The sequence below is a fragment of the Oryza glaberrima genome, chromosome 3, assembly GCF_000147395.1.
Source record: "Oryza glaberrima chromosome 3, OglaRS2, whole genome shotgun sequence".
Lineage (NCBI taxonomy): Eukaryota > Viridiplantae > Streptophyta > Magnoliopsida > Poales > Poaceae > Oryza > Oryza glaberrima.
Genome location: NC_068328.1, coordinates 10,959,036 through 10,986,764, shown reverse-complemented (window position 1 = coordinate 10,986,764; position 27,729 = coordinate 10,959,036). Strand labels below are relative to the sequence as shown.

The following is a 27,729-nucleotide window of genomic DNA, read 5'->3' as shown; positions in this document are numbered from 1 at the left end:
AAATTGTCCACGCTAGCAAACTTATGAGCCGGAAGATAGCTAAGACCATGTTTAGATTCCAACTTTTTTCTTCAAACTTTCAACTTTTCCGTCACATAGTTCTAATTTATTCAAATTTTTAATTTTGGTATGGAACTAAACACAGACTAAGTAGAAAGAGGTTGTGACTTGTGAGCCGACACTATTTTGCCACTGACTATACACATGCTCCAAGGTAAGTTCTATACTGGTGCATGTATTTATGGACTCCACATCAATAATTCTACTAGTTTGCGAAGGAGAAAGAGAGACTAGAATATGTTAAATCCACACAAAATCCCTTATATTATAAGACAGAGGGAGTAGTACATAAAAGAATGTGATGAAATAGCTTGGGTTCATTAAACAATAAAATAACTGTATAGCCAATTGTGCACAAGTAAAAGATCATAAACACGTGTACAATTTTGGAGCTAACAATTAACTACACTATTAACCTTGCCCTTAGAATGAAAAACTGTCCACGCATGCGACTTGAAACTCGTACTGGTTCTAAATAGATATCTGAAGATTTTGAGCTTTTGCCGTAATAATTGAAACGGCATGCAGTAAGGATTCGAAAGACTGTTAACTGAACGAAGTTTAAGGTAGTAATTAATTAACTTTACTAGCGAAGGCCATTGTAAACTGTCAGAGTTCTTCGTGGCTTCCCGCTGTGAGAGAAGTGGCTGCCTCTCGGTTCTCACCAAGCAGTCGAAAATGCCAGAACAGCGACCAGATAGGATCATCGTGCCATGCAGGCATGCAGCCTTTGAGAACTGAAAGAGCCGATGAAAGTCCTGCAAAGCGAAAAGCAAATGAACAAACATCTGCCTGTGCTGCTGCCTCGCCTCGCTGTCCTTTTCCGGTGGGTTGCCGCTGCTAACCTCTGCCTCCGCGATACGTGACACGTCATCCTCCCCCCACCCCACCCCATGCTTGACCCCCCCCCCCCCCCCTCCCTTATTACCACCACCCCCCCTCCTCCATCCTCCTCTGCTCCTCCAACCTGGCTCAGTTTCCTCCTGTTCTTGAGAGAACTGAATCTGCTGTCCAGCTGCTGCTCCGGCTGGTCTCTGAGTTGAAGGTAAGGTTGATCGGTGTCTCTCAGCCTGAATGAATTTGTCTATCTCCTATGGCTTTGTGGTGGTTGAATTTTGCGTTCTGGGGATGTTAGGACCTTCTTGTTGGGACAATTTCTGAGATTCTGGCTTGCTTTGGATGGGTTGGGGGAAGAGTTAGGTGCTTGCTGGTGTGTATTTCTTTTGCATTTCGGTTGTCCTGTGAAGGATGCGTGTTCTCGGCATTTCCAGCTCATTATGTCTTTGCCCTTCAGATAACAGTTATCCTCGTGCTTTTCCTTTTTCTTTCAGCAAAACATATCTGGACTTCTGTACAAGTGCTTTTTTTTTCTTCTTTGGACGATATTTTGTTTTGCATTCTAGTGATTCTGTACAAGTGCCATCTGATAGCATATCATCATTCGGCAACTGGTGATTTCCCCTATGCGGTCTTTCATGTACTTGCATGATTGAACATATGGCAGTGCTTCTGTCGGATGCTATCGATGTTTTACTTGCGAAAGGCCGGGGAACTTTTTGCAGATCTTGAGGTTTTTAGTAGTGATGCAGTCATTCCAAAAGATAACCTTGTGCTGGTCCTTTTGCCTTTCGGCTGCACTTGCATGTGCGTTTTCTCAGAGATGCTGCATCTCCAGCTCAGCTTCTGTCATCAGTCATTAATCATTGCCATCTTTTATGTGGATAAAGTCAAAGTTAATTTAGCACCGCTGTTTTGGAGTTGTTTGGTCATTTTATATATTTTCATCAGGTGTTGTTTACTGTTCCTGGTACTAAAATTTCGAATTTACAAATGACTACCTCATTCTCCTTTCTTTTTTTCCTTTTTCCTTGTGGCAGACCGGTTCCTGAAAGAATATTCTTTTCATGAAATGTACTTCCGGTTTTTTAAATAGAATGATTAAATTACAGTAGGATGAATAACTAAATTTGTCGATATGCCGAGTACCGGTACTCCTTGTTAGTTCTTAGTGAATCTATGTATACTATTGCTTGTCAAATTGTGAATTTTACTATCAGCTGTATGTATGTCTATTGAAGAACTCTCAACAGTTCTAACTTCCTAAGATGTTTTAATCAATTCTTGCTACCAACCTGGATACAGTATTCTCCGTAGTTTTTTCTTCATTTTTTTTAAAGAGATCTATTGAGAGTCCTTGATACCCATCTTCTGTAGAATTGTCCATGTGAACAGTTGCTTCAAGATTTCTGCTGCATCTGTGATACGGTATCACTGATACTGTAGTGATCAGATCCAAAACACATATATAGTTCGCCACCATTCTAAAACACATGTTTGTGTGATCAGATCTAGCTCGCCACCATATATAGTTCAGGTTTTCAAGTTGTAATATCACTTGCCTTTTGCGATAGATATGACAACACACTTTGTGTCAGGCTGTCCCAATTTTCTCTGAATTTTCTCTCATATATCATGATTTAGTTATGGCTTTTGTTCCTTGACATTTCAATGTCTAATTGTCCAATGTTAAGTAAATCCTTTTCATAGCCTGATTTATTGAATACTTGCAGGTACTTGAATAACTTGAAGGTTCCTAGGAACCTTCATTTGTTGGAAGATGTATAGGGCTAAGAGGGCTGCATTATCTCCAAAGGTGAAGCGCCGTGTAGGGAAGTATGAGCTCGGGCGCACCATTGGAGAAGGAACCTTTGCAAAGGTCCGGTTTGCGAAGAACACTGAAAATGACGAACCAGTTGCTATCAAAATCCTTGACAAGGAGAAGGTTCAGAAGCACAGATTGGTTGAACAGGTCATTCTCAGGCATTTATTTTTTGGAGCAATTCTCAATCAATTCCCTTATAAGGCATTGCATCAGCTTTTTTATCAATCACTGTGTTCGTCCAATATCTTTAATTCATATATCAGACTAACCTCTGTGATTCAGTCCACCAGGAATATCCTTTTTTGAGGTAAACAGTCCACTAGGAATAAAGTGGTCAAAAATCGAAGTTTCCTATATCGCTTTCAGTAAACCATACAGCCAATCTTACCATCATTTGTAATAGTCAACAAAGTTTACCTCCCAAAAAAATGTATGTTTCTTACGTAATTGACCACATGTGTAATTGAAATATGTGATTTTCTTTCATCAACATTTACTACAATCAACTTGCATCTTTGTATCAAGGAACAAAACTGAAGAAAAAATTTTCTTCCTTGGATGTTGCCGTGCCAGCATGGGAGCATAGGAAGATGTAACTTCAATTAAGAATGATTCCGTGTCCACATGACTACGTACATATTTGCATGACATCGAGATATACCCAAATGGTGATCTTCCAGTTGAAGTCATATTACCAACTCAGTATGTCCTCCTGGTGCCTTGTGCTGTTTCTAATTGCTGTCAACTTTATGAAAAGTTGAAGTAAAAAGAAAGGACCTCATTTTGTACAATTCAAGAAATGTTTTGCCCATGCCACATGGATGTTCATGTTCTCAATTCCATTGAATAGGCTTTGCTCTTCATTATACTGTTCTAACCATAGAGATTTTAGACACAGAATAACATCAGATGCAAAAGTTGTGGTTAGAACTCATAACACAAATGTATAGTTTTACATATGTGCAATTCCAAGGAACAAATCACATATACATTTTTGAAAGGAAGAAATTATTTATTTGATATTTTTATGCTCATACCATTCTAAATTCAATGCAGATTAGGCGTGAAATTTGTACTATGAAGTTAGTAAAGCATCCTAATGTTGTTCGGCTGTTCGAGGTAAAGTCACAAAGTGGCCTGCACTTCATGATTTATCAAACCTCTTAAAAATATGTTTATTCATGCCAACAGTAATAACCTTAGGCTGAAAAATATGTCTACCTCAGGTCATGGGAAGTAAAGCAAGAATTTTCATTGTTCTGGAATATGTTACTGGAGGAGAGCTCTTTGAAATCATTGTAAGTGCCAATTTGAGATCTAAAACTTATGAAAGGATTGCCCGATGTCAGAATATTGATTCATGGTATATTATCATGTTATGTTGATTTTAACTGACATTATATACCAATTACAAAGGCAACTAATGGAAGGTTGAAGGAGGAGGAAGCACGAAAATACTTTCAACAACTTATCAATGCAGTTGACTACTGCCACAGTAGGGGTGTGTACCACAGAGACTTGAAGGTAAAGGCTTAACGTCCTGATCATGAACAAGTGAGCAACAACTGTTATGAGCATATGCTGATCTTTAACATGCGTTTTCAGTTAGAAAATTTGCTGCTTGATGCTTCTGGAAACCTGAAAGTATCTGACTTTGGTTTGAGTGCTTTAACCGAGCAAGTGAAGGTATCATAATGTTCTCAATAATAGTTGCGTTGTTGTTCTTGTTTGGCCTTTTAAATTATCACTGGTCTGATATTATTGAATTCACCTATACAGGCGGACGGTTTGCTGCACACGACATGTGGAACTCCTAATTATGTTGCTCCAGAGGTAATCTTTTTTTTCTTGTCATAGTAGATTAGTATTACACATGTTGATTGCACATTGGCACTACATTAACATTTCTAACATAGTGTTTGATCTGTTCCTGTAGGTGATTGAGGACAGAGGCTATGATGGGGCAGCTGCAGATATCTGGTCTTGTGGGGTAATCCTTTATGTTCTGCTTGCTGGGTTTTTACCATTTGAGGATGACAACATCATTGCTCTTTATAAAAAGGTAATACATACAAAAACTATACAAAACACCCAGGTTTTGTGAATGCCAATTATTTTTTCTTACTCTCTTCTCGATCACAGATCTCTGAAGCTCAGTTTACCTGTCCCTCTTGGTTTTCTACTGGAGCTAAGAAGCTGATCACCAGAATTCTGGATCCCAACCCTACAACTGTAAGCTTCGTATAAATTTTGAGATCTTATTGCTCAAAGGACTCAGATATACAGTAGGCTAAAACATATCTAAACAGAACTACAAGCATTTTGAGCAAGCAATAATCAGTCGTGGAATGAATGTGGTTTTATGCGTCTATGACTAGGTGGATCTTTCACATTGAAATGAAATTTGTTTACAACCTTGCATCTTTTATTGTTTAACCGAGTCGTTCTGTTAACCTTTTCAATTCCAAAAAGTAGTCATTGAACCCCAATTTACCTGATTTCTGCCATTGTTGAATTTTGTGCAGAGGATCACCATTTCTCAAATACTGGAAGATCCTTGGTTCAAAAAGGGTTACAAACCGCCTGTATTTGACGAGAAATATGAAACTAGTTTTGACGATGTCGATGCTGCTTTTGGAGACTCCGAAGTGAGTCAATTGGACTATTTATTTCAAAACATTCAGCTTCTTGTGGTAGGAATAAGAGGATTAACTTTTTTTTTATACATTTACCGATTAACAGGACCGGCATGTCAAAGAAGAAACTGAAGATCAGCCTACCTCTATGAACGCGTTTGAACTCATTTCACTGAATCAGGCGCTGAATCTGGACAATTTGTTCGAGGCAAAAAAGGTCAGATAATTCTGCTCCAATTAGTAAAGTATATTATAACCCTTTCAATATTATAGTTCCCCATTTTTCAGAACCAGTTTGTTTTTGTGAAGTATTTTAAAAACTATCATTGCAGTGGACTTATTAGTGCAAATATTGTTACAGGAGTATAAAAGAGAGACAAGATTCACATCACAATGTCCTCCAAAAGAAATTATCACCAAGATTGAAGAAGCTGCAAAGCCACTTGGATTTGATATTCAAAAGAAAAATTACAAGGTATTCATATAGCCTACTATGTGCACAGAGAAACTTCTCTTACTACTCCCACATACATCAAAAGTTATCAGGAAATAAAGTTCTTACAACCGACTTCCATACCTCGAGTCCTACTAAGTTTGTGTTTGTTCACTCCAGATGCGTATGGAGAACCTGAAAGCAGGTAGAAAAGGCAATCTCAATGTTGCAACTGAGGTAAGTTGAAACCCCATTCTAACAAAATACTGAAAACATCAAGGAACCACTGTTCACTGAGATTTATGACCAATAATAGGTTTTCCAAGTAGCTCCATCCTTACATGTGGTTGAGCTCAAGAAGGCAAAGGGGGACACTCTGGAGTTCCAAAAGGTGCCATTCTTTGACACCGGAAATTTCGCTATTTCCAACTTGCTATTTACTGACAAGTTTAACCAAAATCAATTCTGCTGTGAAACAACAGTTCTACAGAACCCTGTCGACCCAGCTCAAGGACGTGGTCTGGAAGTGCGACGGCGAGGTCGAAGGCAACGGCGCCGCGGCGTGAACGTGGTTTTTGCCATGGCTTTCGGGGCACCGGTTCTTCGTGTACATAGCTGCTCTGCCATCATCAATGGGGTGTTCGCCGTAGAGTAGGTTTTTGTAACAAGAGAAAAAGGAAAGAAGAAAAGAGAGGGAAAGATTCGTTGGTTCGTTGATAGGTAGGCTGCTCCGATGAAACAACGGGCGCGATGTCTGCTGTGGATGAGCTTGTCGCCGTGTTAGTTCATTTATTCTGTGGCCTCGGAAGGTTGTAACGGGACACAATCAGATGCCGCAATGCAACGGGCTGACAGTTTGTGAGTTTCAAACAACATTTGAATAAGTCTAGCCTCCTCCGTCAACTATAGGCGGAGTTTGATTCACGTTCTTCTACGGTTCAACCGTAAAACTAGGTATATAGACTTTCTCAACATTTAAAGTGCCATGAAGAATAAAACCACTTAAGAAGGTAAATTGATTATGTTTAAACAGTAAACGGTTTTGCAGTTGATTGAAGGATGTAATCAAACTCGGCCAGGCCTATAGTTGAGGGACGTAGGACGGACTTATTCCAACAACGTTTGCTTGGCTCCGTCGTCTCGGTAGCTCGATTCTTGTTCTCTTTTAGCTCTGCGATGAGTTCGAGCTGAGCAGTGTGCTCGAAATGGAATAAGTTTACTTTAGGTCTCTCAATTAGTTGTCAAGTCTAAAATTCATTCCTGAATCGCAATACTAGATATGATGCATCCCTCAACTTCCAAAACCAGTACAAATAAAAGTCTTAAGGCGGTTTGGACAATGGTTTTGGCTGACGTGATGCCTACGTGGCGTTGTCGTGACAATTAAAGTTAGAAAAAAACTGCAGGGCCCACATGTCAATGAGTGTTTGACTAAAAATTAAATAAATGCAGTGAAACCCACCTCATCACCCATCTCTTTTCCCTTCTCTTCCTTCCAGTGCCGACCCTAGGCCTAGGCCGGTTGTGCGACCTCCTAGGACCCAGAGTGGAGGGAGGCCCGCCACCACCACCCCAAACAGCCCAGCCGCCTAGCATTCAAAGCCGCAAGCCAGGAAGGCATGGAGAGGGCCACGGTGGGTGATGACGACATGAAGGCGTCATCGTCCTCGTCATTAGAGAGGAAGGATGGCGGCGCGCGCAGGGAGGGCGCAATGGGATGCCGCTATTGTGCATTAAGACGTGCACCCTGAACCGATCCGAGCGCTGCTCAAGGGTTTTGCTCCCGCCGCCCCCATCGCTGTTGCTCCTCCACCGTCGCCGCTGGTTGCCGTCGTCGTTCCCGCCCTCGCGCTGACCTCGTCACAGTTGCCCTCGCACCACCCTCCATACTCAATGCGTCTAGTGAGGAGGGAGGAGAGGATGGGATGGACTAGTGGGGAGGTTGAGAGGTGGTGGAGAGAGGTGGGAAAGAAAGAAGAGGGGAGGATAAAGGAATAAGATGAATCTTGACGTGTGAGTCCCACGTGCAGATGAGGAGATGGATGCAAAATGTGACGGCAGTGGCACGGTTCCAATTTGGTAAAATTTCAGTGGCACGGTTACGAATAGACGAATTATAATAGCATTTATATGAAATGGCATATTTGCAATCGCATGGATCGAATTAACCCTATCTTTTACCCTTGATAGAAATGTCTCTCTCAACCATAAAACCGGGTATAACACCTCCCCGATCCTTTAAAACCGATGCAAATTGACTCAGGTGAGGCCTAGGATAGGGGAGGTGTTATTCCCGGTTTTACAGTTGAGGAAGATGATTCGATCTTAGGTAAAAGATAAAGGATGAAAAATAGACTTATTCCTAACTGTTCTAGTCTATCTGTCTCCCTCTCTCCCGAAAGCAGTTCGCATCCAATCCTTACCAAAAACACGTGCTCTCGCAGCACCACTGCACCAGTTGAGCCTCGATGCCAACACACACATGTCCTCCATGGGACCATGCGACTAAGTCAAGACCGCGCGCGCAAAGCAGGCCAGGCCGCCCCTCTGACGAAAAAGACAGCCACCCCAACGAGGTCAGAGTCTCAGAGAGGCCATCTGGATGGACAAAACGAATCACGATTCAGAACACCTACCTACCATAACCAAAACTGAAACCCGGCCAAACTTCACCGAACATAGCAGCAGCCAGCCAGACACTCCGAGATGCTTCACATGCGACCTGACTTTTCAACCAAGAGGTCCAAAACAATCTGAATAACCAATAGGATAACGGCAACGGAAAGCAACTGCCTGTTCATTGATGGATGATGCTAAAAATGATCCGATCAGATCTGACGGAAAAGAAAAACAGTGCTACAAAAAGACGGGACTCAACTGCAATGCAATTCAGGGTTCGGAGAGATCAGAGCAAGCCTTAACAGATTCACACAGAAAAATCAAGCAAGAAGTTCCATGGCACACCGGAGAGACTGGAGAGATAGAAAAATGTTCAGCAACTACAACTAGTACGGTTCGGTTTTCTTCATCAGGGAAGACGACTGAAACCAGTGTTTGCATCCCCTTACTAATACGGCAATGCACGGTTTCCTCCTCCCAGGGTACTATGCCATCATCGGCAGGGGAAGTGGTGCCTCACTTGGCCATCATGACCTTGACGAACTCCTCGTAGTTGATCTGGCCGTCACCGTCGACGTCGGCCTCGCGGATCATCTCGTCGACCTCCTCGTCGGTCAGCTTCTCGCCGAGGTTGGTCATGACGTGGCGGAGCTCGGCAGCGGAGATGAAGCCGTTCTGGTCTTTGTCGAACACCCTGAACGCCTCCTTGAGCTCCTCCTCCGAGTCGGTGTCCTTCATCTTGCGTGCCATCAGGTTGAGGAACTCCGGGAAGTCGATGGTGCCGTTGCCGTCCGCGTCGACCTCGTTGATCATGTCCTGGAGCTCGGCCTCCGTTGGGTTCTGCCCCAGCGAACGCATCACGGTTCCCAGCTCCTTGGTTGTGATGCAACCTGCCAAATGTGACATCACGGACAGATTTCAGATCATCTTCACATTGCTACTAGTGACTATTCCATTAGTTAGCACATGCTTTCAACTAAAGCAAACAACTAACTAACAGCTACATCAAAGACATGTAGGAACAGATCAAACTGCACCCGATCCGATAAATTATTATGTCGAGCTTGACAACTAAGCCATGATCATCCAGGTTTTATGCAACATGCCCAATGTAAACAAACCACGTAATCCTTACAAATTCATGCTTTTCACAGAGCATAATTCAGATGAACATCAAAATGCAATCTATATATAATAATCATGGCAAATACTGCTATGAACACGTAAACTCTGAAAATAGTTCTTAATCTCCGTTGCTAAAGATCTTTGGATCTATTAGTCTACCATCCATCTGCTATAATCATCCTGAAACTACATTATTTCTAGTTCTCAACGTGTCAAAATTTTGTGCACGCTGGGATCGGATCTAAGGCATCCGGATCCGCGATCCAATGGCAAAAGCAGAGGAACACAAAGGTCCCCATCTCGAGACATGCCAAGCCGCTGCGGCGCATCGCAACAGTTGCAGTTTCATCTTTAAGGGAAGCCACTAATTAATCTAACCCAATAAGCTCTACAGCTCGGTAAAATTCTCGGAGTAAATTTTCCAGATTAAGCGTAACACGAGATCTTCACATTATGTAGTGCGCACAGTGTAAGACAGCGATGCAAAATTCGAGCGGTTAGCGAAGAACGCCCAAAATATTCTGCTACAACGACATGGATATCCAGAATAACAGCAAGCTGCAAGAACAGGGATGAGGAGAGGGTGTTCTTTTACCATCGCCGTCCTTGTCGAAGAGGCTGAAGGCCTCCTTGAACTCGGCGATCTGGTCGTCGGTGAGCTGGTCCGCCATGCCGCGGGGCTTAGCCTGGCTTCTTCCTCCTCCTCTTCTTCTTCTTCTTCGCTTCTCTCACCGAGCGCGCGAGGAGGCGAGGGGTGGGGAAGACGAGACCGTCGCGGAGAGAATGGCTGGGAGCGATCTGTCGCCTCGCGTCCGGGGAATTTCGCCGGCCTTTATACCCGCCCGCCCGTTCCCCGACCGGCCCGTTCCGCCGTCCACGCCTCCCGTTAACGTCGCGCCCCCGCGAATTCCCCAAACTACCCCCCCTTCAATTCCTCTCTCTCCCTCTCGCTCCCCCGTCTCCTCCTGATCAATCAACCAAGATATGCGCGGCTGTACTTTCCTAATGTCCCTCGTCTCGTTGGCACAGGCTGGAGTGGAGGACGCGTTGCGATGCTCGCAACGTGCGACGGGCAAAGCGGTCACCGACCGCGACGCGACATGGGCGCCACGAGTCCACGACGACGCGCGCGAGTCCGTCGCTGGCTCGCGCGGTGGTGTTGAAGAAGCCACGTCATTGGTACTATGTTAGGATGTGATTTTGTAACATTTGTAGTGCATGAATATCTTCTTTCCGTCTGAAGGTATGTATATACATGTGCACCCCATCAATCCATCATGATTTGGCTCTTACTAGCGTTTTTTTTCTCCGCGGTGTTATGTTTTATCTGGACTTGTATAAGTTCTATATATGTATGACGTGCATGGATGGCATCATTATACCGAGCACCGAGCAAGTAGGACACAGGGCAACATGCGAGGACATTTTGGTCACACGGTGCAACGTCGAGGGGCAAGGCCTGTGAATTGCGGGAACGTGCTGCCATGTGGTACAGTCAACCTGCCCATGACTTCCAAAAGAGGGACCGGCTCCGTGTCAGTTTTCCAGGAGGCCGGAGATTACCGTACTACCCCGGACGCGGTCTGGACGCGGAGTGATGATTTCCCTCTTTTATTTTTTCACTTTCCAAAAAAATTATTCAAAGCTGCAAATCCGGCCGGTGCCACGTCACCAGCGCAGATCGTAAATACTTCTGATGGGCCCCGGGCCAGTGTGTTCAGCCGGCCCATCATGCCGTTGTCGCTTGTCAGGAATAGAACGTAACGTAGCCCAAGTTGACATCGCCAGAAGCCCACGAGCCCTTCCTCTTCTCTGTTTGAGGCTTCGAACTTCTTGATCAGAGAGCAAGGAGTCGCGAGGTCGCTCATGGCGGTCGGTCGCTTTGCATCCTTTCACCTTTCTTTGGGAAAAGCCTGGGAGAGGAGATTTGGATCGCTTGCTCCGGCAACATCAGCAGGGAGGATTGGGATCTGGTCAAGGCGAGATTATACATGCAGGCAGATCGCACCGCTGCAGTCAATCATGGCCAATCATCGCAGCCTGCAGAGAAGCACGGTGAAAGCGTCCAAAGCGGCGAGTAAAATGGGCAGCAATGCACGTGGTAGCTTTCTTTGGCGAAAGCTAGCAAGATCACATCCCTGTCTTTTTTCGCCGTAGCAAATGGGCCCAGATCTAGCTGCGGAGAGCCTTCGGTGCTGGGCTGGACGCCTGGACCTGATCAACGTCTCTCTTTCGCTTTCTCTTCTTCTTTTCTCCCTTTTTCTTTTCTTTCTTTCGCTTTTTTTGGTTTCTTCAAGGCTCTATACCGCAAATCTGTACGTACTAGTAACTTTCAACTTGCCAAGAAGTTCTACTTGTAAGCTTGCAGAGTTGCGGACTTGCGGTTCCACATTATTCCGTGAATTCAGTATCATTGTACCGAGAAGGTGCACTGTCCACTCAACCTCCGGATCTCATATACATACCCAGCACACCACAAGTTCTGAATGTTCTTGAAATTAACAATTCATAGTGATGAGTTCTTAATAACTACTACTACTCAGTATAGGCTACTTACTTCACATTTCAGTATTTCACAAACGCACCTTTTCTGCCCTACATGGCCAGTTAGTTCTCCACAAGCATGCACTGATCACTGCTCTTCTAATAGGAAGATTCTCTGAAGTTTTCCTGAAGAGAAGACTGAAGTTTAACTAGCATCTTGCCCTTAAAAAAAAGTAACAGTATTTGTCATGCTCATTCAGAAAGATTTGTCGAGGCAAGCAGTCAAAACAGTATAGTACACTAGCACTTTGGTTGGCCGTTAGCTTCCTGCACCATACGACGATACTAGCAGGCCAGTACTGATGTTTTTTTGGCGGCAATGGCACGGTAAATATTTGGTCCCTGAATAGGAGGACACATCGTGCAAAGTTATCGCAAAAGCTCGCTGCAAGCATGGAGCAAAGTCTAGGCAACCACAGGCCGTAGGTACAGGATATTCCAATCAGCTGGCCTAGCCCTGCCGTGCACCTAAGCTACCAGCTGCAATCACTGAATTCCAAGCATCTCCCTTTTCTTTTCTTTTGTTCAGAATCTGCACTTCTTTTTTTTTTACTATTTCACAAACAGAGGGGGGGGGGGGGGGTGTACTCCCACAAACGAATACTCCTACAAAATGTGGTGTATATTTTCTCAGATTTGTTGAACTGTGCCAAGCTACCTAGCCACACCCAAACATTTCTCATGCCACTCTGCAATCCGCATTTTGCCGTCAGAAATTGAGGATTATGACAAGGGAAGAAAGAGCAGACTCTTACCAAAAATAAAAAATAAAAATGAAGGCTAATGAACATATTCCATATCTCGATGAACTTTCAGAAATCCAGACAAAACTGTACTGTACCACTCATGGAATAGTACTATAGCGTAGTAAGTTTCATGTACTAATCTTGATTACTCCGATTATTGGTGTACTTAGACCCTGGCAGCTAGCATAATCATATCGAGCCCGTTGTCAGTTGCTTCATTGTGTGGTTGGTACTGCTTGCCTGCTGGGCAGCTGTAGTAGAGCCCTCACCTCATCGATCGGTAGGGACGGTGAAACTGTTTTAAACTCTCGGGTGGACGTCCATCCGTTTCCTGTATGTTATCTAAATGGTTATAAAAAAATTTTAAAAAAATTGACATGATAGGTTAATATGTAATATATCACTTCACAAACATGCAAATTCAAATTCGCTTCTATAAATTATAACAAAAATAACAAATTTGACTGTGAATATACGTATACTAGTTAGAGTTTGATTTGTTATGTTTGTTACAACTTGTAGAAGTCGAATTTGAACTTGCATGTTTGTGAAGTGATATATTACATATTAATCTATCTTGTGATTTTTTTTAGAATTTTTTTATAATTATTTAGGTGACATGACAGAAACGAGTGGACTTCCATCCGAGATATTAGAATCCATCCTCGTAGGGACGGTAGTAGCAACAGGCAGTTCCCACATTTTGTGAAGAGTTGCATCACTTTTATTGCCCTCCACCTACAACGGCGTGTACTACGCCAAATGCGTCGCGAATCCTTTTCTTTCAAGGCGGCCATGATGAGATCATGGGCTTGTCAGTGGCTGACACCCATGGAGATGGACTTGGAGACGTACTCGCAGACGCGCGCTAGCTGTAGCGGTTCAATTCCTAGCTTGGTTGTCTCGATCAGAAGACCAGCCTTTTCCTGCACATGGCGGCGCCGGCGCCGTGGACGAACGGGTGCGGCGTTGGCGCCGCCGACTGCGCGAGCATCTCCGCGACGACGTCCCCGACCAGGTCGTGCAGGATTGCGCGCTCCAGCGCCGCGCCGACACGGCCGGCCTCGTGCCGCTCCTCGTCGGCGCCATGCCCCCACACCTCCCCCACGCTCTCCGCCATCGCGCGGCTCCGCCCGGATGCCGCCGCCGCCTCGAGGCCCCACCGTCGCCGGTGCCGCCAGCTGATCTCCGACGACGGCGGCGGCGGCGGCGGTATCCACCTCGGTATGGCCTCGATGGCCACCACCGGGTGGTGGTACATGGCGACGGCGTGCAGCTCGTTGCATGGTTTGATCTTGCAATAGTCGCCTATACATAAATATGTTGACTTGTCACTAATTACCGTACTTTGGAAAAAATTAACAACTTGATGGAGTACTTCGCGAATGCAATACGTGAGCAGTATCAGCATGGAGAGGTGCGGCGTGTACGTACCCGAGAAAACGAGCGTGCGAGAGGGCTTCACGATCTTCGATCCGACGGCGGGGGTACCGCAGCTGAGCTTGCGATCTGCATCGAGATCCGTGCAGGGAGACGACCGCTTCCTGCATGGGAATCTCGGGGAGGTGATGGCGTCCAGCACGGAGTCAGGACTCGGGTAGTGCTCCTCGGACCGCGGTTTCTGCGGTGTCGGCGACGGCGACGGATCGACGTCGCGGCTGCCGTCGTCCTTCCACCGGTTGTCTGATCCCTTCCCTGTGGCTTCTGGAGTCGGCGGGGCGTCGGACGCGGCGGCCGCGCGCATCTCGGCGGCGCGGACGGCGGCGATGATCCGCCGCAGCGTCTTGAGGTCCTCGTCGCACTTCTCCAGCGCGCCCAGCAGCTTCCGCCGCTTCTCCGCCGCCGTCTCCGGGGGAGGGGGAGGGGGTCGAGTCGGTAGTGGCCGCGGCGTCGTCGCGGCGGGAGACGGCGGCGCGGATTCCTCCAGGCCCATGAGGCGGGCGACGATGGCCGGCGGCGTCGGGCGGGGGCTGTCGCAGCTGGCCCGGCGGTGCTCCGGCGCGATCGTCGGGCTCCGCGGCGCGTCGCAGGAGCGCCGCCGACGGACCGGAGTCGGCGCTGGATGCATCTGCTGCTGCGGCGGCTGTCCCTGCGACGAAGGTGAATACGTCGCCACCGGCACCTTCTGCCTGAATGGTGGCGGTGGAGACGGCGGAGTGCAGACCACCGGCGGCGCGGCGTTCTTGGCGGTGAGGCGCTTCCGGTGGTGGCTACGGTGGTACGGCGAGAGCAGGCGGAGGAGACCGGCCATGCACCCGACGCTCCGCCGCCGCGGAGCGCCGGATGAGGACGAGGACGCGCCGTGGCGATGGGTTGACTCCGGCGGCTGCATTGCACTAGCTCCCCGCCTCCTGACCGCCGCCGTCAACGACGTCCAAGCGAGAAGCAGCGAAGCGAAGCGTGGCCGCGCGTGGGTGACATTATAATCCGCGCGTGGAGTGGCGCGCAATGACCGAATCGCCCCCGCTGCTCCCCGCGGCAATCACAATAATGGGAAGGGCATCTCCGGTATTCATCGGTGTTAGAAGAGACGGGACAAAAGCTGGGCGAAGTGTCCCGGGTGTATCCGAGTTAAACTGCACTCTGCTGCAGTGTGGCAGCTAGCTAAGCCGCTTTGCTAGCTTGCAGTGGAGGCAGCAGCTGAGCTGCGTTAACGTTGCACACACACACCAGGCAGGGCAGGCAGTGCAGCGCTGGAGTAATAGTTAATTAAGGTGACATTAATTAAACGTGACAGGGAACAGGGAGTGCTACTGCTACTGCACGCAGGCTTGAATGGGGAGGGCCTAGCTAGTGTGGAGATTAAGGAATAATGATCGCAATCATGTGCGTCGATCCGTGGAGCTCGCAACCACTTGACAGTGGTATATTTGTTGCCGGATTTTACATCAGTGCTGTCTTGGAATGCTTGGGTCTAGCCGGGGCCCGGGGCAGGCGAAAGTACACAACTCACTACACATTGGTTAATTACGGGGTACTCCTACTTAATTACTATATCAGCCCCCGGCATGAACTAGGATGATGAGGCGTTTGCTGTTCTTTTCTTTGCTTTAGCTTCAAGTTTACACCTTCTCTGCAAGTATATGGAGTATGTAGATTTGGCTCGGTTGTACATGATTATAAACTTACATGGAAGCCTCGGGCTGTTACAAGATGCGTATATATATGGTTTCCTTCTATCTTCCTTTCTGCGGCAGTAACCCAACTTAGACCGGCCATGCACATAGCCAGTACGCTACTATATAGAGAGTACTAGGATGATGAGTGCCCCTTTTGGGGATTACACACAGCTATTAGCTACTGATCCCAGTACGTACTGGTGATAAGTGCTTTAGGTAGCTTTGATCATGTGTTGCGATTCTTTTGTGCGAGAGGAAAAGGCCAGGGGATTGCAGCGCACCGGCCGCATTTAACGAGGAGCTAGGAGACGGTGAGGAATGTGGATACGTACAGTGGGTAAAAGCAAAGCGAAAGAGGCCGTGGCTGGGGTGGCTGGGCATGCAGAAAAGAAAAGTCTCCATCACTCCGAGGTCGAAACGAATCCTAGGCTAATTTGGACCGGGCATCCGTACGTACCGCCCACGCCCCGCCGCACCGGACGGAGAGGTCTTTCTTTTTTTTTTTGAAACCAACCGGACGGAGAGGTCGATATGGCAAGCCACCAGTTCATTGATTCATTCACCACCGCACGCGCACGCACGTACGCGGCCGGTACATGGCGCCACGGTCCAACGTACATATATATAGCACCCGTGCCGACCTGTACCGCGGGGCGCGCGTGCACGGAACAGAGCAAGTACGCTGCCCATGATCTCGCGTGGTATACTTGTAGGTGTAGGCGCGGCACCTGTACCGGCCGTGTTTCTGTACGAGTGACCGGGTGAGTGCGATGATTCGGTGAGCGGTGATCGATCTCCCGGCTGATCTCCGTGAGACTTGCACGCGCGAGAGAGCGAGAGCGAGAGCTACTAAGGTGGCCCGTGCCCGTGGCCGTCCCGGGCGCGAGTCCGGCCGGAAAGTAGGAGTACGTGAACGTACTAAGACTGGGGGCGCGAGCGCGCCAGCGTCCAGCGAGAGAGAGCGTGCCGGCCGGCTGCGGGACTGTGCAGCGGTGTCCGGTAGCGCTCGGTGGTAACGGCCCGGTTAGCGCAACAGACATGTCGGGCGAGCTGCCGAACGATTCCTTCTCGCCCGGACGCTAGCACTCTCCAGTCAGTTAATGAACTTACAGTGCTAATAACCGTTGTATAATGTACTCAGTACATACTCCGGAGTGTTATAGTAGTGCTAATTAAACGTTATAATGCGTGACTATCGTCGAATATTAATTTCTAGCGCACATTAAGTAGAGTGGTTGTGTGTTTATCTTAGAAAGGAGTAGTACGATTGTAGTATGTCTTGTACGGTTTGTTCTATGTATTTACACTCATTGCATCTTAATGTGCGCGATCAACTACGCAGACTTACTGTTTTTCTCTAATTAATTTGTGCCGAAATTTCTACCTATAGTAATTAAACACAGCGTACAAAGAAAACAATGATTCAATGCTGAGATCATGAGTCATGACAAAGTACAGAAGGATGCAAAGGAGAAGGGTTCAAGAACATCTCTCTGTCTATCTGTTAAGTTTCAATGGTTTTCGTAACCGTGTGTTCCATTTTCTACATTCGATATTTCGATTTTATTATGGTCGAGCGATTGGTCGGCTACTAGATATAGAATCCATAATGCTAAAAACACCAGTAATGATATATGATAGACAGCTATGCTCAGTTTTGTACTCCTGCAATTGCACCAATATATCCTGGTTTCATGAAGCTATCCTTGAAAAAGCTATCTAGCATGAGGGCATATATACGAAGAAATGAGGGCAGTCAGACAAACCGATATGGGACCGCGATTATAGGGATCAGATTTCTAAATATGGTCGCAAGTGATTTCGCAATACAATTCATTTGCATTCCTGATCTTCCAGATTACTCAATCCCTTTCATATTAAAAGAGACACTTTTTTTCTTAGTAAATTGTATCGACGACACATGAACTTGTCAGGTGAGTGCAATCTATTGCACGAACTTGTAAATACTCGTTTTGATATATGAACTTATCTGATGCCTGCAGAGAAAGGCCAAAAAGATACTGCATGGCTAACCTTATTATTGATTTAGGGCTTGATTAGGATACTACGCAAACATATATCAGAGAAGGTTGCTATTAGATATACACCTCTTCAATAAAAAGATAAAATGTGATATAGTGATCGTAGAAAAAAAGTAGGAAAAACCAAGCATTGATATAAGGATTAGAAATATATGGAATTCATCATTTCCACTGAAGAATAAAGTAGAGACCAAATTTATAAATATATCACGTTTTATGCATACTCATTACACGTATACATGTTACATCCTACTAATCAACATCACCTTCGTAAAATTAACATTGCCAAGCCATTTTGGTTCTGGTTCGCACGAACTAAACAAGTTCATGCAAACAAGCATTTTACATGTTTATTTACTAAATTGCATCCACCTAATAAGTTTGTGTACCACCAATACATTTTACTCTTTTTTTCAAACTTTTTTTTAATGTTTGATCAATTTATAGCAAAATTAGTAACAACTATGACATCAATTTAATTTCATTAAATCTAATATTGTATATATTGTTGATAATATGTTTGTTTTATGTTGAAAATGTTGCTATACTTTTATATAAATTTAATCAAACACAAAAAAGTTTGACTAGTAAACAAGTTAAAGTGTCTTATATATAATATGAAATGGTGGAAGCAACCCTCAGAATAGATGGCTATAAAACACATTCAATAGGGATTGTCTACAATACCACTAGTAATACAGTGATATATAGATATGAAACCACGTATATAAACTACTGCTATTATATCAACAATACTGCACATGATCTAAATTCAAATCGATAGCTTAAGTATAATGCACATTCAATAGGGATTCTTTACAATTCTGTTAGTACAATAGACACTAACACGTGAATCTAAACGCATATTAACCACAGCTACTAGTACTGCACAGGATGCATCCATAATACATTACCTCTTCCTGAGACCTCATCGGACAATGTACGTGGTGATTAGATCCGTAAGAGCATGTACAATAGCAGGCTATAAGCCAGCTAGAAACATATTTTAATGAGCTAATAGAGGAGAGAGAAAAGCAGCGGGCTACAGATATGTAGCCAGCTGTAGCACGGACTCCAAGACATGATGTGTGTATGATATGTGGGACCAAGTATTAATAGTATAGTAAACAACTATGGTATGAATTAGTATTAGATTGGTTATAAATGAATTACAGCTAGTAGTGGGCTATAATATTAAACTTGCTATAAGACGATCGATGAACCTATCTAGTCTCACGTACGGCTGCCCCTAAAACTGCATGAAACGCCGCCGACGATAGTTCCCTATCCTGCCAGAGTAGCGCACCAATAATTGCAGCGTAGAGAGCAGTATGTCACTGTTCGCTTTTGTGATTTCTGGAGCAATTACTCACGGCGAGATCGTCGCTTAGGTGTGAGACGATTAGACGTAACCTTTTCAACGGAGGGCGCGGGAACGAGCAACAAAGTTTTCACCGCTGCCTTGGCGCGCGCCATGCTTCTCCGGTTTGCGTTGCGGTAGCTATGCATGGCCTAGCCGCGCACGTACCGCCGCGTTCGTCGCGGCCCGGGAGGCAGCAGCACACGCGCGCACAGGCGCGAGGTGGCGACGAGCGACCGATGGCGACAGCGAGCGCCGGGGGGGGGGGGGGGGGGGGGGGGGGGGGTGGGGGTGGTCCCCCCCTGCCGACCGAGTATACGTACTATAACGTCGACGTTCATTCATTCAGCCCCCGGCGCCACGGTGGGCCGGACCGAATCATGGTGAAAGAGATGGAGCAGAGGAGTGGGAGTGGGCGAGGCGAGGACGGTTGCCCTGTGCACTCGAGACAGCGCGGGGCAGTGCGGCAGACGGAGGGCGTGAGGAGACAGGCATCATTGATGGGCGTGCCGCCATCCAGCCAGTCAGCCACTGCGGCGACGCTAAAATGATCCGCTCCAATCGATTGGGTTTTGCTGCATCTGCTGCGGCTGCACTCCTTGGTTACCACCCCACGTGGATGCCCCGGCAGCGCTCCTTTTCTTTTTCACCATGGGATGGGAGGTTGGGAGGGGAGGCACTGCACAAGTGCACAATGCACCAACATGGAGCATCATGGAGGGGCCGTGGAGTGTTAAGAGATTTGACACTTCTTACCAGCAGCAATGGCTCCCCTTTTCTGGTTCTTTTACCGTCGCCAACTGTTTCCCAACACCGGAGGAGATGCGCCATCGCCAGGCACGCCTTCTAGAATTCCCCAGTTGACTGAACCAAACTGAATTCCCCAGTTAATTTTAACCAAAACTGCCACTACTACGCGTCTGCAACAGCTAGCCGGAGGCACGACAGGTGTGAGTGTCGCCGCCCATCGCACAATCCTTTTCTCTGCTGGTGCGCGCACAAACTTGATGCACACTACTCTTGCAGCGACTTATGAAGTGGCGAAGCAGCCTAGTATTCCAGCCGGTGCGGAACAGGATGACACTGCGGATAATTTTGCTGCTTTTTCGAGCCTAACAACAGCACTAGGTTGGAAAATCACCTAGTAGTAGTAAAATGAGCACCTCTGTTTTTATTACATTAAGAACAAACAACAGCATCGTTCAAAATAATTAAGAATCTATGGATCACAAGATCTAACTCTGGCACCTAAGATTTCTGTGGATTTCCACGGTTCTAAGTGGTATTTTCTACACATTTCATACCTTGAGCATCGATAACAACAACGAAATGCTGATATGTAAAAACTCAGGATGCTTTGGCCCCTCGGAGGTAAACAAACCAGGGCGCCAGACATCATGATGGTACATCATGTACAACACCAACCAAAGTTCCTGCAAGTTATCGGAAATACTCCTGAACCTGAAGTGCTTTTACAGGAAGCGAGGCCTCGCCCTTGTTGGTTCCGCAGTGAGTTGTCAAGCTAACTTCGACTTCATGGGGGCGACTATGCTATCGTTCAATGGGCTTATACAGGACGACGGTTACATATTTGGACTCAAACCTGTGGGTTAGACCAAGGGCCACCAGCGGATGGGCACCCCAGCCTTTCTCGATGAAGAGGTGGTTGAGGACTATGTGCTGGGGCCGTGCACAACTTTCATCAGAGTTCTGTGAGTTGAGAACACCCAGATGGAGTTGGGATGGAAGAACCGGTGGCTCTTTTGAGAAATCCTTTTCCTCGGGTGCCTGGATACTGTAGCTAGAATCTGGGGATGGGGGAGGCTCAAATTCTGCCACACTCTCAACACTTTCAGGGACAAAATCCTACATATATGACAACACCATCAACAAAACAATGCATAATGTACAATCTTAACAAAGGGGCAAAACAGAACATGCCAAGAGTTCAATTGCTGGCTTAATGTGCTAGGGAAAAAGCATATAAAGAGTCCTATCTTTCTTTCTTATTCTTTAAGTGTCAAAAGAGTTCCTTACTAGTCATTCTGAATGCCTTATTGCCTGCTGAAGTCATGTAATTTAATTGTTTCAGAAGAACAGCGGCTTGTCTAAATTAGCAGTGGCTTATGAAATTATATACTCCCTTTGGGCTGATAATACTTGTCGTTTTGGATAAGGGTGAGGTCAAACTTTAAACTCTTTGATTATGAATAATTTCTAAAACATTCGTCTTCGAAATATGGTGACTATATGTATAGATTAGTCTTAAAAAGTACTTCAATAAAATCATATATTTGTTAACACTTCTATACATATGATAATAGAAAATAGTGGTCAAAGTTGTTTTTTGAAGACCGTGCCCTTGTCCAAAACAACAAGTATTATCAACCCGGAGGGAGTAAATTGTTTAGCGTTGCCTGAAAGTGCAGATATTTATCCAGCGAAAAAATTAAGATGTTTATCAAAAGCTTATACATGAACCAGAAATGAACAAAATTTTATACAGGCAGGCATTTTCGCAAGCTCTCCTATCAGTTTAAGCGCTTGGCGAACAGCCTATAGCGCCTGGATTAAGCTAAATGAAGTTGTGCTTCGAATGATCAGTTTCATCATCAAAACTAGCATTTTTCTATTATCAGTGACCATAATTCAGATCGCTGGTGCAAAAGAACAATATACTCACATGAACATCAAGAAGGTTAACAGCATTGCCCATGATATCAGTTTCACAAGGAAGATCAGGAAGACATTTCCTTTCTCCATCTACAACAAATCTGTAACGATAAACTCCCGATGGAAGTATCAACAGGAGCGAATGATCTTTCCCAGATTTCTGCATGGGTTTCCTGAAATGTACATATAAACACTATCAGAATCAAGTTCTTGTATTCTGATGCTGCCCTTTTACCAAAAGAGATTTAAAGTTGATTGCTATACCTTGATTTCCAGTTATCCCAGGATCCTTCAACAGATACATTTTTTCCTCCAAGCGTCCACACGATCAGGACAGGAATTTCCTTTTGAGGGGGGCCATCAAATTCCTCTTCTTGTTCATTCATTAAGATCCGGTTGAACACTGGAGTTACATCAGCTGCTCTTTGGAGTGGAGGCACAGGTGTCTGCAATATTGTAGTAGTCAATATACTGACAAAGTTCTTACTCAACACATTAAAACCTATTAATCATTCTGAACAAAACAGATGACAAAATTTGCGTTGGACAACAGTATACCAGAGAACTTTTGGAGTAAAGAGATGAGAAATGAACCAAATAGCATGCCCAGAAATATCATGGTCAAAATTGTATTTGGGCATGGTGTGATTTGTAAGAGTTACTAAAACCTATATCAGATGGAAAAATGATCTTGGAACACATGCAATCAAGACATAAGCAGTAAAGTATTGTCAGAATATAAAATATTCCTATAACAAGTATACTCGTCATACAAGCTATGATGTACACCAATCTCATTCTATAATATGATTACAGACCACACAAAATTGGTGCCATATGAATGAAAGAATATAACATGCCAAAGTCAGAACCGTCGTGTCACAAAAGGAAAAATAATGGAACTACCATTCGTGTTGCTGAACAGAGTAGTCCAATTTGAAGCAAAAATAATGTGAAAGAAATATGGAAACATAAGAAGAATGTAAATCATAGATCTAGAGTTTGCACACGTATACATATTTAAGAAAATGCAGCAAGATAGACCACTCCTGTGAGTATAGGTAAAAAAACTGAACTGTCATTTGCCCAATGATTAGAACAAAAACTACCCAAGTAGCAGCAAGAGCAAATATGAAAGCAATGGGGGAATATGAATACCACAAGAATGTAAGAATAGATCCCGGGTTTCTTAAGGAAATGAAGCAAGCGATAGCACTGCTGGCCTGAATGCCATGTTGAACAGAAAGAAAGAAAAGACTGTACATACCTATTTTCAAGGAAAAGAAAAAAAAAAGATTCACTAAATCTAGGTAAAAACTATAGACAATTCTATAATATAAAGAAGATATTTTCCCCATATTTACTTATTTGGGACAATCAGTCATAAATTAATCTGTTGATCAATGACCACCAATACTAATATGCTAGTATTATGAAATCAACCGCAGTAGTTGAAACAGTGGCACGGCATACAAAATCCAAGGGATATAAAATGGCAACAGTACTAAAATATTCAACACAACAGCTCAAGCAACAATAAATAGCTAATTCTTAATTGCGTTTACTGGTGACTATATTGATACTGTATTTGAACTAATTAAAGAAATGGCATACCTTGGCAGTGTCTTATCTACTGTAATAATGTCATTTCACATAATAAAGCATATCTTTGTGTGTGAGGTGGTGCAGGATGTTGCACAGTTGCACTGATGATGGAAGGGAGATGCTATCGCAGTTTTACTATTTCACATGAATAATTGAGTAGCATGTAAAAAAAAGATTGTTTTGGACTACAAATTTAGATTTCACGGGCAATAAGATCATCAAGAAACACAGCATAAAAGGAAATTAGGTTTGTATACATCTTCAGGAACAACAGATGGTGCTCTAGAAAAATTGATGGAAGGTGAACGGAACATCAATCTAATCTAACAGAAGTATTAGAAAAGTTATACATTATGTAGCCAGGCCCCAACCAAACATACTATCCAGTGCATCTAAAATTTGAAAACATCGAATTTTTAAACACAACTAAACATAGGATTGTAGTAAACAAGACCAATTCATTTTGAAAATAAACATCGATTTATTTAGGTTATCTGAAAGTGCTGTAAATGAGAGCAAACCATATGAAATGAACCCACGGAAACATCATTCACATCACGAACTTCCCTCATCAACATTACACCATCTAAATTAATCACAAGACAAGGAACAAGTGAGAATACTACAAATAATCATTCAGTTTGTAAGCATGACCAGAGCTTCAAATAAAACAGCAAAACCCATGATTTTTTTTCTTCAAATACAAGACCAAGCAACTATAATTTACCACAGTGAAGCCTCCCTTTTGAGCTGCACAGTTCAACTGTCTTGGCAAGGAGCTAATCTCGAACGATGTACCACATAGGAATAACCAATCAAAGTTTGCAAGCATGATAGTGAATTGAAGATGATTTTTTTGCTGCATTGTAGTCACAAACAATCATATAAACTACTAGCAAGCAGGCATCTAATTATCCAAATCAAACAACCAACATTCCGTGACGGTACATGCTTCTCCCTATTCTAGCACAGAGATCACACAGTTTATCCTAGAAAGGGTAACACCAATTTACAAGTGAATTATGATAACGCCGAGCCACTTCTAGATCGCTACCAGTCCTCGCATTGGGACCTAGCCAGACCAACCTAATCAGTCGAACCTCCACATCACCCCAACCCACATCCCCGGCAAAACTACGCACGCGCCCGAGCACAACCACTGGGCCAACCGAACGAGACACCAAACGGAGGGGGAGGGCGCGGGATCTCGTGATCTGACCTGGGGCACGAACATCCGCGGCGAGAGGGAGCGGCCGGGGCTCCCGGGCGGCGATCCGGCGCCCCCGCCGCCCCCGACGACGCCCACCGAGCACGCGCGCCGTACGTGGTTGCCCCCTCCGCCGTACGGCGGGAAGCCGCGCTCCGAGGACCGGACCGACGAGTCCTCGACGTCCCCCTCCCCGGCCGCCGCCGCGGGGTCCTCCTCCCGCCCGCTCGCGTTCCCCATGCCTCCCTCCTCCTCCTCCTCCTCCTCCTGCTGCTGCCCCCCGCCCCGCGGGCGGCGAAGACGTCGGCAAAATCACGGGATGCGCCACTCGGCGTCGCGCCAAGCCGCGCCCCGCCCCCGCCCCGCTGCTGTTGCGCGAGGAAGAAAGGTGGGAAGGGGAGGGAAGAGGAGGGGGGCTCGTCTCGTCTTGTACTTGTAAAGCTTTTGGGCTCCTCTCTTGCTCGAATTTACGCGCCATGCCACTGCGCTTGCGCTTGCCCGAGGAGGAAGGAAGCGTCCCCCGCCCGTGCACCGCGGTGTCTGGTCACTGTCTCGTGGGGCCCACTTTGTCGGGTAGGCCACTGGTGCACGAGGCTCTAGCGCACGGGAGCGGAGCAGGTGGGTCGCCGTGCTGATGATATACACGGGTGACGTGGAGTGGGCCCCGGTGCCCGGGGTCACGGCTCGCACGTTGGAGGAGAGGAGGAAACCGGGTCCTGGGTGGCGGGTCCAGTGACCCGGAACCCGGTAACGGTCAGCGGCTGTGGCTTGCGTTTTTTTGAAAGAAGCACGCGCACACATATGAAAACATACGTGCATATCTGAGCTCTATGAGCATATTTGAAAAACTATGCTAGCTTATCTTGATTTAAATAAAGTCACCATGGTTGCAACTCCGAAAGACTGAGCAGCCATATCTTAATATTGACGGAGCACCATGGGCGCATTTTCATCTCCGAAAAATGGACCGGCATATTTTAATATTGACATGGTCACTACGGGCTTTAGCTATCGATGTTTACGTCGCATATTACTTATCGATAGTTACGTCGCGTATCACTAAAAGAATTTATCTTTGATATTAACGAAGCACGAGCACCTCGTTGTCTATAGTTACACCGTCTATCACTAAAAGAATAATTAGTCGTAAATGGGAGTATCCATGTTAAGTTTAGAATTTAAATCCAGTGAACCAGTTCCACCACAAATAATCTAACTAGTTAAGGTAGACTCACTCTGCATGACTTACATACTGTAAGATTAAAAATAAAGATGTTTGAGATTTATTCATTTACTCATGATAAATTTTAGGGTCTATTCACTTTAATGTCATTTTCAATCATACTATTTTTTAGTAAAGTTGCAAAAAAATATCCACGTTTAGTTTGTTGCTAAATTTGGTCAACACATAAGAAATCCTACCAAAATTTTAGTAATATTGCTATCTTGCCAAAATTTTAGCATTACCAAAACTTGGTAAGGTTTATTTTGACTATAATCTGAACAAGGCCTTTAGACGTTTATTTATATATCCTACGAGAACTTATAATTTTTAAGATTTCACAAAATATTTTTCTCGGGATATTTACGCTTGTTGCAGGCTTTTGCCCTTGAATCTCACTGTCGCTGGCGGTCTGATTTCAGTAGTGGATATCTAGGATTGGATTGGATGGCTTTTCAGGCCGCACGAAGCTAAAGTTTTCTTTGGTCAGCCTAGCGTGTTGTAGTGGTGATCCTTGAATCGTGAAAAGGATTTGTGTTTTGAGAAGCAAAGCTAGGGATAGGGGTTGGTTTGTCGCTATAGAAACCACAAATATGTCATTGTCGTATATTTTCTCTTGGATCTTGCTCGTACCCCCTCCGTTCAAAAATATTAGGAAGTCTAGATGGATGTGACATATCATAGAACCGTCCTAAAATATTACTCCCTTCGTCCTAAAATAAGCACAACCATAAATTTTCATGTCCAACTTTAATTGTTTGTCTTATTTAAAATACTTTTGAAAAAAACTAAAAAACATAACTCACGCATAAAGTACTATTCATGTTTTATAATCTAATAACAATAAAAGCACTAATCATAAAAAATAAATAAGACGGACGATTAAAATTAGACACGGAAACTTATAACTGCGGTTATTTTGAAATGGATGGAGTATATCTTTTTAGTTACCATACAGAAAATTATTACTCTTTCTATTTCATTATATGGTTAGTTAAAAACATCAAATAAAAAACAAATACTACAATACTATATAAAAGAAGACCGGTGAAAACGAGTTAAGTGGTGGAAACTCATGAAAATCATGGTTACAAGTTTTGTAAATTCATAGAAAATTTAATAAAGATATATGTAGATATGAAATACATTCTCACCAAAATTCAAGTTCAAGCTCAGCTTTATTTGGAGGTAACAAAAAAAATATTGAATAAGTACTATTACTTAAAGTTTATCATTTTTATTTCTCAGATAAAGTTGAGTTTGGATTTGAGATTTAGTAAAAATGTATTTCATATCTCCACCCATATCTAGTAATTTTTTCATAAATTTATAAAACTTTTAGGTACTCCCTCCGTTTCACAATGTAAGGCTTTCTAGCATTGTCCACATTCATTTAGATACAACATCTAAATGAATGTGGACAATGCTAGAAAGCCTTACATTGTGAAACGGAGGGATGTGTCTAGATTCATTAACATCTAAATGATTATGGACAATGCTAGAAAGCCTTACATTATAAAACGGAGGGAGTATGATTTTCAAGAGTTTTAATACTACCTAGCTTATTCAGGATACTAATTTTCCTCGTAAAAGAGAGAGTATCTAGGGATAAAAGAAAGATGATTTTCTAGATTTTGCATTTTTTTAGTGTCTATTACCGTGCTTGGTATATATAG

The 27,729-nt window shown here is 44.6% G+C and overlaps 4 protein-coding genes across 6 annotated transcripts; 1 reads left to right on the top strand and 3 right to left on the bottom strand.

The window, feature by feature from the left end:
- The first annotated feature begins 984 nt into the window (after positions 1 to 984).
- Positions 985 to 6,715, top strand: LOC127767035 (CBL-interacting protein kinase 31). 3 transcript variants are annotated; one of them, XM_052292237.1, is made up of 16 exons: positions 2,756 to 2,869; positions 3,005 to 3,152; positions 3,248 to 3,424; positions 3,779 to 3,841; positions 3,949 to 4,020; positions 4,139 to 4,246; positions 4,328 to 4,408; positions 4,502 to 4,555; positions 4,659 to 4,784; positions 4,865 to 4,954; positions 5,248 to 5,370; positions 5,465 to 5,575; positions 5,720 to 5,833; positions 5,972 to 6,028; positions 6,108 to 6,182; positions 6,274 to 6,715. In XM_052292237.1, exons 4-16 carry the CDS (start codon positions 3,800 to 3,802, stop codon positions 6,355 to 6,357), a joined length of 1,137 nt encoding a protein of 378 aa, XP_052148197.1. In that variant the 5' UTR covers positions 2,756 to 2,869; positions 3,005 to 3,152; positions 3,248 to 3,424; positions 3,779 to 3,799; the 3' UTR covers positions 6,358 to 6,715. The 3 variants fall into 3 exon arrangements, with proteins under 3 accessions (XP_052148196.1, XP_052148199.1, XP_052148197.1); XM_052292236.1 differs by lacking the exons at positions 3,005 to 3,152; positions 3,248 to 3,424 and adding an exon at positions 985 to 1,105 and having other exon boundaries at positions 2,631 to 2,869; XM_052292239.1 differs by lacking the exon at positions 3,005 to 3,152 and having other exon boundaries at positions 2,730 to 2,869; positions 3,296 to 3,424.
- Positions 6,716 to 8,660: 1,945 nt separating this feature from the next.
- LOC127767037 (calmodulin-1) lies at positions 8,661 to 10,354 on the bottom strand. The gene is made up of 2 exons (XM_052292241.1): positions 10,131 to 10,354; positions 8,661 to 9,300 (listed from the first exon to the last, which is right to left on the bottom strand). The coding sequence occupies exons 1-2, from the start codon at positions 10,204 to 10,206 to the stop codon at positions 8,927 to 8,929; spliced, it is 450 nt and encodes a 149-aa protein (XP_052148201.1). The 5' UTR covers positions 10,207 to 10,354; the 3' UTR covers positions 8,661 to 8,926.
- Positions 10,355 to 12,793: 2,439 nt separating this feature from the next.
- LOC127767036 (uncharacterized) lies at positions 12,794 to 15,234 on the bottom strand. Its single transcript, XM_052292240.1, has 2 exons — positions 14,260 to 15,234; positions 12,794 to 14,133 (listed from the first exon to the last, which is right to left on the bottom strand). Exons 1-2 carry the CDS (start codon positions 15,155 to 15,157, stop codon positions 13,733 to 13,735), a joined length of 1,299 nt encoding a protein of 432 aa, XP_052148200.1. The 5' UTR covers positions 15,158 to 15,234; the 3' UTR covers positions 12,794 to 13,732.
- Positions 15,235 to 20,491: 5,257 nt separating this feature from the next.
- On the bottom strand, positions 20,492 to 25,209 carry LOC127767623 (SNF1-related protein kinase regulatory subunit beta-1). Its single transcript, XM_052293018.1, has 4 exons — positions 24,844 to 25,209; positions 22,284 to 22,465; positions 22,030 to 22,192; positions 20,492 to 21,212 (listed from the first exon to the last, which is right to left on the bottom strand). Exons 1-4 carry the CDS (start codon positions 25,069 to 25,071, stop codon positions 20,898 to 20,900), a joined length of 888 nt encoding a protein of 295 aa, XP_052148978.1. The 5' UTR covers positions 25,072 to 25,209; the 3' UTR covers positions 20,492 to 20,897.
- Between the last annotated feature and the right edge of the window lie 2,520 nt (positions 25,210 to 27,729).